Genomic DNA, 16947 nt, shown 5'->3' with positions numbered 1-16947 from the left:
TCCTTCTGATTAAATACTAGTATTTCTCGTGTGTCAAGAATGAGAATGCTATTTATTTTGATTTATCTAGTTATTATTTTGATAATAACTAGACAGCCTGCTTTTTATTGGATAGTTAGCAATGGTTCATTTCCTATCGTACTAAGGATTGCTATTTTGAGTACTGACATTTCCTTATTCACCCCACACAATATATTTTAAATGCAATGTAAATAATCAATTCTCCAAAACATATATTCTTACTTTGTGTAAGATGAAGCCTTGCCTATTTGCACTTTGCAAAAGATTAAGTATGAAGTGTTCTTAGTTGTTTGTGAGCTTCTTTTATGCAAGAGAAAATAAAAAGTAAATACAGTATGTACTGTGTACTGTGTATGTGCACTAGGATCCCAGTGACGGAAACGCTCCTTGACACTGCTAACCCATATGGGGGCTGTTCAGGCTCAGCTGAAGATTACAGAGATGCACTTGCCCTTTTAATGAAAGCCATGGATGAACTAGATAGTCCTGAGCACATGCCTATTGGCTTAGACCCATCTATATGGGAACACTTTTGTCTAGCTAGACGAAATAAAATGGAAAGTGAGGAGCTGGTATGTAAAATTCTTTATTTTGCCAGTATACTTGGTATTTTCAGGTCTTAAACTTCTGTGGCGTTCAAGCATAGGGTCAAGCTAATGGTGAAATGACAATGCAGCATACATAAGCTGCATTTGAGTTTGAACGTTGCTTCTGGCCACATTCAATTCAGAATAACAGAAATTTCATCAAGGGAAACCAGCTGTACTTCGCCTTCAGAAGAAAATTTAGCATACGAATGTGGATGGATTTGATGAGAATGACTGTGACCTTGATATGGTTTCATTAAAAAAAAGATCATTTTCCTTTTCTCTGTCCATACCAAAAAACTATTAAGGTATTTGATTTCCATCATCTGTTGGAGTTTTTCCCTCCCATTAGCGCTCAACCTTTGCAGCAATGCATTCCCGTATTTTCCTAGAACACCAAGAGCAATTCTTAACAAAGCGTGTTGCTGGAAAGTTCTAGCAAGCTATCTGTTCAGTTTAAAAGCACGAAGGTGTAAATCTGAATTATCCAGAGACAGAGATACATGACCTTTGACCAAGAGAGAAGGAAATGTGATTTCCCTTCATGTGAATAAACTATGTATAAATGAATAAATTATTTTCTGAGCAGAGTGTAAGGACTGTAACCTCTGTCTCATGTGCTCTACTGGGATTCTCAAAATACCAGGCTGCATATTTATACATATGGCCTCTTAAGAACTTGTCTTCTCTCTTCCTGAAGCAGCTTGCCCTGACATACTGACAAAGTTGAAAAAGTGCAGAATGTCACAATATTGCTTGCTTAGGTGAAATGGAAAGCCCGAACGCTGGCAGAGATGCAGGCCTTTCTCCAGAGAAGATTGGATGACAATGAGAAGATAAAGTCAGAAATAGAAGATATTTTCCAAGAACTCACTTGGTAATTTTGATCTCTTTTCCTATGTTCAGCTACATTTTAATACTCGACCAACACAGAACCAGAAGTTACATACAGAACTACACAGCTGTGTTCTCCAATACACTTTTATCTAGGATTCATCTAAGAGAAACAAGGTGTTATTGCAGCACATGTGAGCAGGCCAAATCACTCTTAATCTACCATCTTAAGTAACACCATCAGTAAGGATGGCAGCATGGTCTTCAATGCAGAGTGATTGCCCCAAAAGCTACATCATACAGTGAATCCCCCAAAGCCTCCAAGGCCATATTTGTGCTAGCTTGCTCAGTTAAATTTTGCTCACGTAGGCCTAAGATACAGTGATCGCTCCTAATTGCAATATGCTGCTCAGTCACGAGACACCTGATTTCACTGAGCTGCTTCGACATGCAATATTTCGGTTTTTTCATGTACATGACACAATCTTCACATCCATTGTCATTCAGGATCAAACCCCAGGATAAATTATACAAGAAAATGGGTGCTGGCTGGGAGTCCTCATTTCCTTTTCAGTTGTTGTTAAGATTTCTCTTCAGTAAGAACACTTTCTCTAAGAACATCCACTAGAGTATGTTAAACTGAATCCAGTGGTTGAAAACTTCATGTATGGAAGTAAGTTGCAAATTCTGTTGTCACTTTGGGAGCAAATAGAAGACAGGCTGTCAAGGAGTAACTCCTACATGAACATACCACTTACCAGTAATAAAAAGAAACACTTTGAGAATCACAGGAGGATTTATATAACCCTGTTGAAATCACTGAACATTGTTTCTGTTTTCTGCCATTTTAGGCTGCAGGAGGAGAAGATGAAACTTCAGCTGAATCTGACTATCCAGTTTTTGCTAAAACAAGGACAAGTGGAATTGGAAAGTACGGAGATCCCAGACTACACTGATGCCATTCTCATTAATAAGAGTGTTATTGAAGAACTGAATTGGTCTATCATGGTAATTCACATTATCTGAAGGAAATCTAAGCTTTTTAAACAAATGTATTGTCCTTCAGGGGCTCTGCTTTTTATCCAGTTTGACATCTAGTTTCAATTCATTACTACACACCAGTAGGCTCCATTGTAATCTAGAGGCTATTAAGAATTCTGTGATGTCTCTTATCATGATGTAAGGATTGCAATACAGGCTGCTTTCTTGACATTTGATCAATACAATTCAGATCAATGAAATGGCAACTGTTTTTAGACACACCATCACTTGCACACACTCCGTAAATAGGAAATGCTAATATCCTGGGCACCAGGCTGAAAATTCCCTCAAGGCAAACTTATAGTCATGTTAAGAAGCATTTGAACAATAGCTTACATTAAGATTTAAGAAACTAATACACTTTTTTATGTAAGGTGAAATTGATGATCATACTTAAAACAGTTTTTCATACTCTCATTAAATGTTGGTTTTTTAGGCATTCGAGCTGCACAAAAATTGCTTGTTACTACTACTGCACAAAGCCTTCGGTAAAAACTGCAGAATACCTTATACAGGGCAAGTTTGTTTTTTGTAGAGTTAAAATGCCTTTGCATTCTTATAAAAGATGGAGAGAGGTTAGCTGTAATTTTCTTCATCTCCTACGATCCAGGGCTGTGGCACACAGCATAAAAGGGAACAAAATTCCACAAAAGATAACCGTGTGGAGCAAAGTCTGGAAAGAGACTGCAGTATAGCATGTTTTCCTTGCTAAAATTATAACTTTGGAAGTTTGCCCATCATGTTGCAAATAATTATTCCATAATCTGTAAAGTGTGTTAATTAAGATTAATCTATTTTTTCAGGCTCAAGGGGAAAAAAAAATCGCTAGCATGGTGGAATGTAAAGACTTCTCTAAAGGGATATTTCAGCTGGAATGGGAACACAAGAAAATGAGAATGCAGATAGAAGATCTGAAACAGAAGGCTCGGGATATTGTAACACTACCTATCTCAAAAGATCGCCAGCTAGTGAGTTACTCTAATTTATATTTTGACTGCAGAAAATTTTGCTGCCTATACCTGTAAGATCATTTATACCACTGAAGTCTCTTACTACTACGGAGAAACCTGATTCCTAATAGGTCAACAATTCAGCTTTCAAGGGGAAGTTTTTCTCGAGATTGATCAGTGATGAAGTTCTTCGGGATGTTCAGGTGTAAACAAAGACAAAATTAACCCTAACTGTTAGTATTTCAAAGTTGGCACTGAGAGTAGGGAATCAGGATTTTGCAGCCACAAGCAAGAGATCTTTTAAATCAAGCACCATAACTTCCTTTTAAGTGAAAGGTCTGAAGTGCCCCCATCTGGTATCTCACAGAAATACCGTGACTTTTGCTTAGTGTACAAAGATTGAAGGAGCCTCAGTGAGCCCCACTCACTGCCATTTGTTGGCACAGCAGCAGAACCACAGGGAATTGTTTGCCATGCCTGGCAGGCAAGAGGCAGCAGCTGACCGGGAAGTCAGCACCCACATAGCTTTGGATAAGCCCAGCTGGCAGGCCAGGAAACACACGTAAACGTTGTGGGAGAGAGCCAAGGATACCAGTGGGAGAAGAGAGGAGGAAGAAGAGAGGTTGTAGGGGAAGCCTGAGGGTATTGCAGTATGCAATGTTGAGGACTGCAGGGAAAGCTGATGGTTTGGTGACAATGAGGTGGGGGCATAAAGGTTTGGAATAAGGGATGATGGAGGATTGGTAGGCTGGAGATATTGAAGTGGGGAGAGCTATAAAGCACAGAGAAAATGAAGAATGTTGGAGAGCAGGTAAGGATATTGCAATTCAATCAAAAGATTAAAAGAAAAATCCAAAACACCTGCTTTACTCAGGCTTCATTTATTTTGCTGCTCTCCAAACTGCTTGTTCACTTCTGAATCACAGCCAAGGGACTACCGTAACTAACACCAATGAAACAGCTTTCCAAAGAGGTGATGTGACAACACACTGAAAAGTTCTTGTAGCAAATTTATCACCAGAGTGTTGCCGTTAGCTCAAACTTCATTTAAACTGATGAGCAGAACTATTGCCCTTCAGAGAGTTAGACTTGCCCATAGCAAAGGCATATACCAGTTTAATGAGAATTTTAATGCTCTGAGGGGCTTGACTTTACTTCACTTTTTGAGTAGAAATGTGGGGTTGGTAGGAAAGACAAGGCAACAGAGACTGCAACAATAGGAACAGAAAGAAAGATGGTTTCGATAAATGCGTGTGGGCAAGGACCTGAGAACACCTAGAATGAGGGCTGAGAGTGAAGCAGTAAGTAAAAGCAATTTGGTGCTGTAGGCAAGGAGCTTCCTGTTTCTCCTCTTCTAACTAGAGCAGTCCACATAATTTTACCTGTCACTTTGGTGGGACAGCACTCTGGAAGGATGACTCTACATCTACTGCCTGTTATGGGTCATACAGCCGTTTTACCGTTTGTCATTTGATAAAGAGACATTTTAGTAGCAGTGTGCCAAAAAAAAAAATCTTTGATAAATTCTCTGAAACCTAAATTACTACGTAGATACAAGAACTAGGAAGCCACTTGACAGAAAAAACCCAACTTTTTTCTCTGGCTTAAAGACAGACTGCATAGCACTTTGGCCTCCAGCTGTGTTAGGTTAGACTACCATATAAGCAAAAGTATAGCTTGGGGTTTTTGACAACCTCACAGCAAATTTGCTTGTTCTTTGTTTCCATTACCACATAATAGATGACATTCTTTTTAACAGCTGTACAGTCTAGTATTCACACAGCATCCAAGAATATCTTTACCATATCCATATATCATCACTAGTAAGACTTTCCACTGTGCAGAATTCTAGTTTTTTGAGTTCCACATAGTATGATTGTCTTTACAGAAGTGTGGAATTTTTGAGAACAAACAGGCTTAATAAGATTATTATTTTCTGGTTTTAATTCTTCAGTTCCTAACTGTGCTGAACTATGACAGCCGCATCGCCCACCACATTTCAGTGATGGAGCAGACCCTTGGCGTCATGGATAAGGTAAAACCTAAGTGAACCACCCCATTTAAGAGACACATCCTTAGTTTAAATGCAACTCCTCTCCTTCATTAGCAAGAGATGTTTGTAAAGAATAACTGCAGTTGATGCAGGCGTACTAACTCTTCAGCTAACTCAAGGACTGTTGGAGGATAGCCATAAGAGCACATATGGATGAATATATATATCCATGTATTTATTAATCTGGCTTTCAATACTTTCTTCAGCTTGCGCTGAGCTGTCTACAGCAGCAGTTCTCTAAAGTCTTTGGAAGCAGTCATCCTACACTGATTGCTGCATAGATCAACCCTATGGAGAGAAATCTACTTGCTGGGTTACTGAAATTAAATGCTTTCCTTCCTGAGCATCTGAGTGCAGATCTGCTTATCACTTCTTACACAGCATTGCCTATAAAAGTCACTCTTCCATTTCTAATGAAGCATTCTTCCAGTCTTCACTTCTTAATGTTTCTCTCCAGGAGTGCCAGCTTGTCCATAATATTACTCCCCCGCTATATTCAAAATAACACAGACAAAACAATCTGATTTGCTGGCTCCCTCTTCTATTTCAACATTCAAATTATGATTATCCTTGTTTTTAAGCTATTCCACTGGATTTTCTCCATGTTGCTCTAGCTGGCATCAGCTGCCTCTTCCTCTTCAAGCTTTAGTATTTATGTTGTCTCTTTGCAGCCCATCTGACAGCTTCAGCACAACCACCCTTTCTTCAGCAGCTCCTACCAGCCAAGACAGAATTCTCAACTCACTGATTCCATTGACTTCCTTGCCTTCCTTTGCCTTTCAAGTTTTATCTTTGATATATCTCTCTCCCTGACCCACACCTCTCTGTTCCTTGTCTGCTACTTATATTAGAAGTCCATAAAGCATACTGGAATGCAGTGCCTGTGAAAGACGTTGTACAAGTAAAGCTAGAATGTGCTACTAGTCAAATCAAAATACATGAAAGTTTATTGAGCTACAATGCAGTGCTTGAGATTATATGTTTCCATCAAAAGTTTGTCCAAGCAGCTTTTGTATAAGCTCATATATTTGCTTTATTCATTTGGAAATGGACAGCTGCACAAGAAGAATGTGAAGAACCGTCAGAGAAGAGTTAAAGAGTTGGAGAAGTGCATCAGTTTAAAAGAGCAAGCAAACTACGAGCTCAGCATGGAGCTGAAAGAAATGCTTGTCTCTGTTTCAGAAAGGAGGCATATCTTTGAGGCAGCCGGTGAGTCACAGTAATGCACTTGAAGTCACAAGCAAAAAATATTCAGAAAATATCTGCAAGGCCAGATGGTCCTGTTCTCCATCATCATCAGCTAAGGGGCAAGGAGCACCTATTTATTACTGTATGGGCACAGTTAGCAGTGCCCTTTCTACTGCAATAATTTAACATCATTTACTTAAGAGCATACCTAGAGATTGTTGCTCTTGTCACCAAAGTTAATTGACTAAATTGCTGAAACTATTTAAGTCAAAATATTATAGTCATAACTACCTTCACTAGACAACATGCTTTCCGTCTTTCTCAGAACTCTTCAACCCCCTTCTTTCCACCCATTCAAGGGAACAGAGGAAGTAACATGAAGCTGAGAAGGGGATTTGCTGTTAAGTTCTCTACAGTTTTCCTTCCACTAATAAAACAGAGATTTTCAAAATAGTGGGTACTTGCTAGAAACTAAAAGAAGCATGGCCAGTGCCTTTTTGAAATTTTTTGCTTTATTCAGTACTATAAAGACTCTTAAGCCCAACTGTGAGCCTTTTTTAAAATGCTTGCCTATTTTATACAGAACTTGGAATAACCTCAGGACAGGTCCTATATAACTACAGACTATGCATCCCCTACAAGTACAGGCTAACCCTTACATCTTGTTTTATGCAGACACACAGCACATTTCTGGAAAGACTGCGAAGCAGCGTTACCGAGAGATTTTGAAGCAGAAACACCTACGGGATCTTGTAAAGGAACAGGAAGAACAGTTTGAAATTCTTCAGGCAGAAGTTGAAAGACTGAGATCAAGAACATTCCCTGTTCTTTAAAAACCAGAGTCCAGGTGGATGTATAATGCCGTGGTCTTGTCTAAGACGAGGAGCTTGGACAACTACCTTTTGTCCCTGAACTTTTCTTTCCACAAATGATTTCTTCTGCAATTTCTATAAAAAATAACTTCAGTTTGAAAGATGCATGTTTTTCTGTTTTGTATATTTCATACCTTGTTCCCATTATATTTCAGTTCATTAGATGTATTTCTGCTGTTTTGATTATATAAACTATATAGCTCATTACAGAAGACAAAGGGTACAAGAAATTGTAGACTGATAGAACAACAGCTGTATTTGGATAGCCTTAGTCTGCAATATCCATTTGTAGAATATTGTGAAGGTGAAGTACTGCAAGAAATCAATGAATTTGCATCTGCTAAAATTAATGGACTGTGTTTTGACTACATTTTGCTTTTTAAAATATCTTTACACCTGTGATGGCACAGGTGTAGGTGTGCTACTTGGCCCAGGTCTGAAGGCTGCTGCTTATGATAGCATAATTACCCACAGCCAGCAGTAGCTGTGGCTGCTGCCACTGGCAGAGTCACAGGAAAACCAGGTTTGGAAGCATCTGGCCTCCTGAAAGAGCTGTTGCTATCTCCCACCCCTTTGCACCAATCTGTAGTCTATTCTCCTGCCAGATCTCTCCAAGACAGCTCAGACAAAGAACCCTTAATAAAATTAACCACTGCTAGAGTAGGATCTACCTACTCAGGCATTCTGACTGATTTTTGTTTCCTTTTATCCACAGTGTGCATTGATTCTTCTCCTCCTTTCATAAATTCACATAAAATCCAAACTTATTCCCTTATAAATGCATTAATAGCTTTGATACATTAAACAAAAATCTACACCTGTAAGGAAAAACGACTTGTACACCACCTCTGTTTTTGCTTTACCATCACTAACTGGGGTGCGTAAGGATTCTATTTACATCGCCCTTCTTCTTGCAAGACTTTTTTCTTCCTTCTGAAATTTCCCTAGAAGCCACAAAGTTCCAAATTTGCCAAGTATCTCTGGGAAGAGAACCAACCCCTTCACCGGGCACCATCATCTTCATTTATTTATCTAAAGAGGCAGATGAAATAGTGTTTTAATACTCAAAATGTGCTTAGCAATAAAGGTTGCTCTTCGTTAATTGTGTGTAGACAGCAAGATTCCATATCCTTAAAAGCAAGTTATGGGTACAAATTTAAGTTTAACAAGCCCTATCAATGTTAAAAGGGTCTGTTTGATCTGGGATTTTCTTCCCCTTGAAATATGTAAGAAATTACTCCCTTAAGAAAACAGGAAATGCCACCTGTAAACAAAACAGTTAAGGTACAACCCATAAGGAATGTGATCACCTATGAAACGATATTCATAGCAGGGAGAGCTGTAGAGTAGTGAAGATTTCCTTTAAAATCATCACTCATTAACTGTAACAATATGTAAAATAAAAGCAGGCAGAAGTCACCACAGTAAATGCATAGGCCATCCTGATAAAATAAATTTCAAGTTAAGATTAAAAAAACATTTTACAAAGACAACATTTATTGGAGGATAAATGAAGTACTGAAGTTCTATTCAGCTTTATGATGCTGTATTTGAAGCACTTGCATTAGACAAGGCCTTATGTTTCTTAATTATTTGAAGACAGAACACCTTGGCTCTCACAGGAAGTAGTAGAGTAGACAGATGGTTGCCATTTTCTTGCCTTCCCTTCTATTGTCTCAGGTTGTGGCAGAATGCTTAAGAGAGAGCTTCCCTGAAGACAACTGTCTGGCCCGGTATCTGAAAACAAGTGCGTTATGGCACACTTCCCTCAGTAATAATGCTGTTGAGAACATTTCAGTGCAGCTTCAGAATATTAACAACATGAAAAAATCACTTAACTCACCAAATGCTGTCATTAACTGACTGGCAGCAGGAAGACATTTGTAAAAGGAGGGATGTATCTATGAACAAAGAACTGAACTCTTCCCCATCTGAACAGCAGAAGTGACAATTAATTTGAGTTCATTATTTCAAGACAAGTAACCATGCGAAGACTAATCAAAGAACAGACTGCCTTCTACCTGTTAAAGTATGACTTGATTCAATTTTATTGTTGTTAAATAACTATTATTGATCAAGTTTTCAAGCCAGGTTTTCCAAAACAGCATGAGTTCCATCTTTTCCATGAAGTAATGCCTTTTACAGTGCCTACTGTATCTAAGTACATAGCTTTACTAGTATTTCCTGAGAAAACCTCTTAACCTCAAAGCATAAAGTCCAAGTCCACCGCCTAATCAATACTTCTTATGCGATCAGAATTTATTCAGTCTTTTCTGCTCGTGCCATGTGGAACTGAAAGCTTTGCACCTGTAGATTACACATCTATAAAGTCTTCTTCTGTTCTGCTGTAGTGCAATAATTGGTCTTCTAATCCAAAAGTATCTATCAGCTGAGTGAGACTCACTTTCTTGCCGTCTGCAGAAAAGGCTGACTGTAGTTCATATAGCATCAGCTGGGTACTACTTCTCCATTTCACTATCAAGGCCTGCAGTTCAGACAGGTTGTTCTGAAATTGGGACAAAACAAAAAAATTGTCATTTGCTGAAATGTGGGGTGTTTTTTTTTGATACCTGCAGATCTATTTTTAAAGCACAACTTAAACTGAGACAACACACAAACACCACATTAAAAAAAAAAAAGGTGAGTCAGTATTGTTACTTAAATCAGTAAATGAGGATTACACTATGAATTCTACTTCCAAGGATGACTTAAAAGTGCTTTTTCAGAGGTTTGCCTCACCTTGGATCGGTACCTCTTAACCAGCTTGAGCCTTCGAAGTAGTTCTTCCTTCTCTTGCACTTGTTTCACCAGCCTTACTTTTTCTTCAAGGGGCTGTTCCTGACTAAGATCAGCCTGTAGTTCACGAGAATTCTCTGCTGATCCACAGAGATCATTCTCCTGTAAGGAACTTTTGACACATGTACGTCCAGTGCCATTTCTTTCCAGGTTTTCAGAACCATCTTGTAATCTAGAACAATCTGTACTTGTCTTTGGCAGGCACACTTTGTCAGCACCAGCACTGTCTTTTTCTTCAGTGTCTATTTTAAGCCTCTTTGCCACTGTAAAACTGGCATTAAATGAACGTCTTGTTTTCCTTAATCTTTCCCTCAGAGCTGCACTCAGTGGCTAAAAAGAAAAAAGAACAAAACCCCCCCAGAAAGATCATTATAATCTAATCTTTGGATCAAATTTCAAAGAACTGTTTACCCTAGTTATTATTTACACGGAATGTGTCATATATTTAAAGGTCACTGTAAAGCCAGACTTCCTAATTCTCACTACAACTTTCACAAACATAACAAAGTTAACTTCTATCTTTCACAAGTGTTTGCACACACAGCTGGAAGATACAGAAAGATGTACCTCCACATTTTCTCGGAGCAAATCCTGTATTCCGTTGAGACAAACCTACTCATCTAGTCTTTGTGCAGAAGATACACCGCATATTTCAACTTGGCTGATTTTATTCCATCATGTTCAATTTCCCCCTATAGTTTAATGGAGATAAGGGATGGAGTTTTTTTGCTGTTCCATCCCCACACACATACACTTTCTGTATTAGCACTAGTATAAAACATCTGTATTCTACTTGAGAGTATTAGAAATTTCCTGTATAGTTTTGACTTGTTCAGCTTTGAGATCCTTCACTGACAAGCATCTAAAATAGTGATTCGTCTTCTTCAAAATCATTTTTCTTTATAATCTGTGTCTAATATTTTTACCTGTGAAATTATACTAAAATATGGGAGAGGGATTAGTTAAGGAACAGTTGCAAACTAGCCCTGTCCTGCATAGGTCCGGATGCTGAGCGTGACAGCATCACCATAATGCATGCTAGGATGGACATCAGAGCAGGGCCCAGCATTATGGAGAACATACAAACTGAGAGCGGTGTACTTTGCTCAAGTGCAAGCAGAGGTCACGGGAAGTCATTCTGCGTACACAGAGACCCAGAAAACTAGGATTTGAGAAAACTGAAGATGACAGATTTAAAAAAACAAGCAAACAACACCAAAACCCACCACAAATCCTAAACAGCAGTTAAATTTATTAGGATAGCATTTTGGGTATACTACTCCATCACTTTGTATTCACAGCAAACATCTGCATATTCAGAGCAAAGTACACCAAGCACATTCCTCACCTGGACAGCCTTGTAGCTATAGGTATATGCTACCTATCTTTAGCCTTCCAGCAAACAGTATCTCGGTGACTTCGAACTACTTGATGATTTCACGAGCATTTTTCTTACTACGAAGAGTCACATTACTAGAAAAACAAGTAAGTTTTCATACCCGTTTCCCTGAACTAGTCCCCTGTGGAGCTGCTGTCCCAGAATCCTTTGGAGTATTGCACAAAGATGATGTCACTTTATCAAATACCGGTTCTTCCATCTCAAGACGGAGAGCAGTTTCTGTTAAAAGACAGAATTATGTATGGTGCCATTTTCACCTTGATTATAATGAGCCATGTGGCTGCAGCAATGAGTAAAAAGCTCTAGTAAGAAATACTAAGGCTTATTTTCTAATTGTTACATTCAAAGAGACATCTGCGTAAGTTACACACTGTTTCGTATGCTAAGTGGCATCTTGCTTTATGAATGGCTTTTCTTCAAGAGGATGAATGACAGTAGTAACTGGTATAAAGTATCTTACTATTTGATTTGTATATTTTTTCCCTCACTCAAAACTCTATAGAATTTTTTCTTAAAAAGATGAAAAATATTATAAAGTCTTACAGATATTCACCATTATATTTTTTTTTCTATCTGATATCCTCTTTCAAGTGTTAAAAAGGAGCAAGACAACGTGGGAAGCACTGGAACCCATTGTATTATGCCTATAAATCCAAGGTCAGATCCTGCAACATCAAACTCATCAAAAAAGCTCACTCCAAAAAACCTGTATTTTCTTAACCTGAATGACCTTTACTGCTTGCCTCACTCAAAGGAATAATCACTACTAAGCCAGGTTGTGAAGAACCAGTCCTTTCATTTAACTGCATCCCAAGCAGCAATAAAAGTGTTGTTGGGAGCCACAATATTTTTATTGTCCACATGTATAAACAATTCATCTTTCTATACAACAAAATAATTGGATACCCAGGTCTATGGAAGTAGTCCAGTCTCATTTGATCCTTCTGGGGATACTGCTTTAAAAAGTAATTACTCACACAAGTAGAATTTCAGATTAAAAGCAAGCATCCTCAGTTCACTCAGAAAAGCACCTTAATTAAAATGATAAGTCATACCTCTCAGCAGGTACCAACTCCAAATTGATTTGGCAATGTTTAGTGTATTTTAGCACTTGTGAACCACCTACTAATCACCAAAATGCAGCTGGAAAATTGTCAGATACACCTCTGTTTACCTGCAAATTGCAATTAGGATTTTCAAAACAGAAGCCTCTTAAAAATATAATCCTGCAAAATAGACACGGGGCAACACAAGACTGGCACAAGGGGCTTCCTCTTCAGAGATGAGATGTACCAAAGCTTCAGGATGCCAAAATCGTATTAATCCAGCACCCCCAGTCTTGCTGGCTCTATACCAAAGGACGCAGGCCCTCATTTATCTTACAAGTCAACATTCCCCCCAGTTGTTCAAAATTCAACATATGGTATTCTATTAACCCAGACTTCAGCAAATTGGGTATTTCAGCTATCTAGCAATTAAACAGGAAACCCACAGGACTCATCAAATATAATACAAGTTATCACTATTATTTCTTAATGTAAGAAAGAGCCTTGAAAAAGCTACATCATGCCTACCTATACAGCATGTCACAAATATGTAATAAATCGTACTAAGCAGCAAAATAAATGCAAGCCTAAGAGCTAGCTTTAACAGAACCGTTCAACTCTTTCAAAAGGAATCCCATGACTCTCTGCCTTTACATTCTAATGCAGATTATTTCTCTTCAAATGACCACGACTACAATTAATATCTTTGCCAACGCTTCACTAACGCTGTTACTTTAACTCTGTTTGGCAGCACATTCACAGACTCCCGCACCTTTAAATCCTTCCCAAAATCTCAGCCTAAGAATCCTTTACATTCTCAAGCAGTAATGCTATTTATCACACAGAATCTTGTCCAGCAAGTAAGGAAAGCTTGGGCTAGACGGAGAAAAGACAATTTTGCCCTTCGGTATTTGATTTTGCACTTTGGATGCAACCTACCTCAGCTTTCCGCTTATAGCTATATTATGTACCAGCATTCACTCCTTTTACGTTCTCCTCTCACCAGCCGAAGGCTCTACTAACACTCAGCAACAAATTTTCCCTACCCACTTTTCCACCCCAGAGAGAGGCAGAAGGAAGGCTGGACAGCCCACAAGCAGAGCCAGAGACGCGGGGGGCTCCTTCGGCGGCGATGCACCCCGGGGGGCCAGGCAGCTCCCCCGAAGCACAACCCAAGGCAGAGGCCGCTGACACGCCGCGGAGCCGGGGGAGGCCCCTCGGGAGCACAGCGGCCCGCAGCCCGGGGAGGGGCAAGGAAGGAGAAAGCCCTGAGGAACCCCCGACACCGCGGGGAGCAGAGCCCGCTCCCCTCAGAGACAGAGAACAGGAACGCGCCCTCCGCGCTTCAATTTCCCGCTTCCGGGGGAAAGGGGCCGGCCGCCGGCAGTGCGCCTGCGCACAGTGAGAGGCCGTGTGGGGTTGTGGTGCGGGCGGGCGCGCGAAGCTTGCTCTGCGGCCGGGCGGGCGGTAAATGTGAGGCTGGGCGCCGCTCCCGCGGAGGCGGCGGGCAGAGCAAGGGCGTGCGGAGCGCCCGGTGCGACCATCTTTGGGGACCTCGTACGCTCTTCTGTTGGGGCTGGGCATGCAAAGCCATGCTGTAGCCCTTAGGCCACCATGGGCCTGCCGCCCCACGGCTGGCCAAGGCCGGTGCTGCTCTCCTGCAAGTGTCCCTGCGCCGGGCAGCGCGGCTACAGCCTCAGCTTAGGGCGCCGCCCTCCATGGGTGGCACGGCGGGCCCGGACACAGCCTTTCGGCACAGCCAAGGGAACCACAGCTCCCCACCTCGACCTCAGGCACCGCCTCCTCACAGGAGGGGAAGCACTGTACCCGAGGGACGCGCCAGCAGAAGTCTGACCTGGGCAGTGCTGTCCTGGGTGTGAGGGAAGGAGAAAGCCGTGAAAATGAAGAAACCTGACTGGGAAAACCAGCAGGTAGATTGTGGCTGGGACAAGGAGCAGCCCCAGCTCTGGTTGCAGTTATGCCGTTCAGAGCAGGGTTAGAGAGTGCCCTGGTGCTCGAAGGCACTGCTGAAGCAATTTTCGTACCTATCTCAGCAAACTTCCCTTCCGTGCTGCAGACCTGGTTTCCCCATGTAGATTTACGTTTCTGAAAACTGATTTGTACAAAATCTTCCAATATAACTGTCAGGACTGAGAAAATGAACTAAAGAAGCCGTCATGGTGATAGCGCCCAGCCCGCTGTGTATGTCGGGGTTCCTCCAGCAGTGTGCACAGCCCAACTGCTCCACGCTGTGCACCAGGCCTCTCACAGCTGTGCTGAGTGTCGCACGTGCAATATATGCACCCGCACGCTCTTGCTAGATCATGCCCTTAATTTGTGTTGCAGGAATGCATTAATTTCCTGCCTGGTTCCTCCTCACAACCACAGATGAGGATGCTCAATTTTCTCTGCCTTGTGTAACTCCCATATGCTTTGAGACAAGATACACTCTTGCACTGCACTGAGAGGTGAGTAAGCACTGAGTGTAGGTGTGATAATGTTAGCAGTTGCTGTGCTTTTGACATTAAGTATACATAGATTCAATCACTTCAAATAGAATTTTACTGGGATGATAGCAACCTTTTTTTCTCCCACAGTAAGAAGTATCTAAGCTTTCAAAGTCCATCTAGAACAAGTCACTGGGAAATCTGAGAACTTGGGACCGTTAGATTACTCCTTGTATAGGAGTTGACTATCTGTGAGTGAAATTGATTTAGAAATAATATTCCTTAGTAGCAAATGTGGGAAGTTAGATTATGTGACTGAGTTGTATGATCAGTTATAACCATCTAGCGAAAAAACTCACATGATACCTCAGCTGTTGAGGCAGTTTGGAGGCATTTTTTAAACTTGCCCCTTTTATGTTGCAGGTTTGGTGTTTTTTTTTTTAATATCTGCAGCTAATTTAATGTCATAAATATTTTATTTTTGTAATGTGTTAAAAATGGACTCCCAAGTGCAATAGTAAAAGTGCTAATAGAACTTCTGCTGCAAATTTATCAAGTGAATTGGATCTCAAATATGCTATTACTTTGAGATGGCACGTCTCCAAGTTCCCAACATATTTCCTTCTGTCTCAAGGACGGTCCCTGCTTTAAATTACTCATGCTCTGTTGTACAGACATGTTAACAGTTGAGTTGCACAAGAACAACAGAAAGTTTGAGATTTTAGATCGTGTGCCAGCTGAGATTCCAGTAAGATTTTACAGGAACATAACACATGAAAAAGTCATCCTGTGCATTATCATTGCTACTTTATTAGAGCAACGCCCATGTGCCCCACCCCAAGCAAGGATTACAGTCTGCTTGAGACTGTGAATATAGAAAGGCAGTTCCACACACTGGATTTGTGAGATAAATATACTACACGTAGAATAGAGAAAAGGAAATATTACCATCAGTATTCACTGATGCTAATCATCCTAGGAAGAGATCCTGTTTCAGGTTGGTATTAAATGTTTAGCTGTGTTTATCACATTTACCTATTTGTTTACTTGGCGTTTACACATACTACTGCAAAAACATGACTTGTCCAAGATGTGGCAGGAGGTCCCAGACAGAGCTGGGAGTTAGAGTGTCATCAGTCACTCTCCAGTGACTGTCCAGTACTTTTATTGCAGAAATCCAATAGTGATGGGTATTATTTTACCCGCAACTTAATGAAGGCAAACAGAAGACACACTAAAACCTTCCTCTGAAAAGGTATGCATCTGTTTCCCTGAGGAAAAGAGATTATCAATGTGTTATTGATACTGGCATGTTTATGGCACACTGCAGAGCGTTTCTAATACTGTTCAGTTAAACTCACTGGTATGTGCACACAGCTAGCGAGTTTGTTGCAATACAGTCTTTATTAAGCACTGTAATGCTATTGTTTGATTTTTTTTTATTCCTTTTGTGATCAGAACAGTTTGGAGTAAGCAAAATAAAAGAAATGCATAGGAAATCGTGCCCTGGTAATAAAATTATTGAGCTCTATTTGCTGAGCATACTGCTTCCCTTCAGAGAAACTTTGTTCCCCAAAGAACCAGAAGGAAAATGTGCTTTCTGGTTTTATTTTCTGTTTCTGTGATGACATTTTAGTGACTGGATTTTTTTTTCCCCAGTTTACACCAGTTTGCACAACTGAAAGATACTCTCTATGTATCGTCTCTTTCATT

The 16947-nt window shown here is 40.4% G+C and overlaps 2 protein-coding genes across 3 annotated transcripts in view; one reads left to right on the top strand and one right to left on the bottom strand.

Annotated features, from left to right (window-relative positions):
- The window catches only part of CFAP43 (cilia and flagella associated protein 43), a 50419-nt gene extending 42051 nt beyond the window's left edge, over window positions 1-8368 (top strand). The window contains exons 33-39 of the mRNA XM_075107490.1: window positions 386-593; window positions 1373-1485; window positions 2294-2450; window positions 3287-3451; window positions 5388-5468; window positions 6542-6695; window positions 7350-8368. Coding sequence (XP_074963591.1) covers window positions 386-593; window positions 1373-1485; window positions 2294-2450; window positions 3287-3451; window positions 5388-5468; window positions 6542-6695; window positions 7350-7507 — 1036 coding nt within the window. The 3' untranslated portion in view covers window positions 7508-8368. The remainder of the gene's footprint in view (window positions 1-385; window positions 594-1372; window positions 1486-2293; window positions 2451-3286; window positions 3452-5387; window positions 5469-6541; window positions 6696-7349) is intronic.
- Window positions 8369-8986: 618 nt separating this feature from the next.
- On the bottom strand, window positions 8987-14154 carry SFR1 (SWI5 dependent homologous recombination repair protein 1). 2 transcript variants are annotated; one of them, XM_075107491.1, is made up of 4 exons: window positions 13727-14154; window positions 11842-11960; window positions 10286-10672; window positions 8987-10052 (listed from the first exon to the last, which is right to left on the bottom strand). In XM_075107491.1, the coding sequence occupies exons 2-4, from the start codon at window positions 11938-11940 to the stop codon at window positions 9861-9863; spliced, it is 678 nt and encodes a 225-aa protein (XP_074963592.1). In that variant the 5' UTR covers window positions 11941-11960; window positions 13727-14154; the 3' UTR covers window positions 8987-9860. The 2 variants fall into 2 exon arrangements, with proteins under 2 accessions (XP_074963592.1, XP_074963593.1); XM_075107492.1 differs by having other exon boundaries at window positions 13834-14149.
- Between the last annotated feature and the right edge of the window lie 2793 nt (window positions 14155-16947).

This window comes from Phalacrocorax aristotelis, chromosome 12, assembly GCF_949628215.1.
Source record: "Phalacrocorax aristotelis chromosome 12, bGulAri2.1, whole genome shotgun sequence".
NCBI lineage: Eukaryota > Metazoa > Chordata > Aves > Suliformes > Phalacrocoracidae > Phalacrocorax > Phalacrocorax aristotelis.
This window is presented reverse-complemented; position numbering and strand designations above follow the sequence as displayed.

Excerpts from the sequence above, each read along its gene's own strand:
- SFR1 (XM_075107491.1), bottom strand. The coding sequence starts at position 11,940 with ATGGAAGAACCGGTATTTGATAAAGTGACATCATCTTTGTGCAATACT. Across the intron at positions 10,673-11,841 it reads GGACTAGTTCAGGGAAACGG|CCACTGAGTGCAGCTCTGAG; the intron begins GTATGAAAACTT and ends TTTTCTTTTTAG. Across the intron at positions 10,053-10,285 it reads TTAAGAGGTACCGATCCAAG|AACAACCTGTCTGAACTGCA; the intron begins GTGAGGCAAACC and ends TCCCAATTTCAG.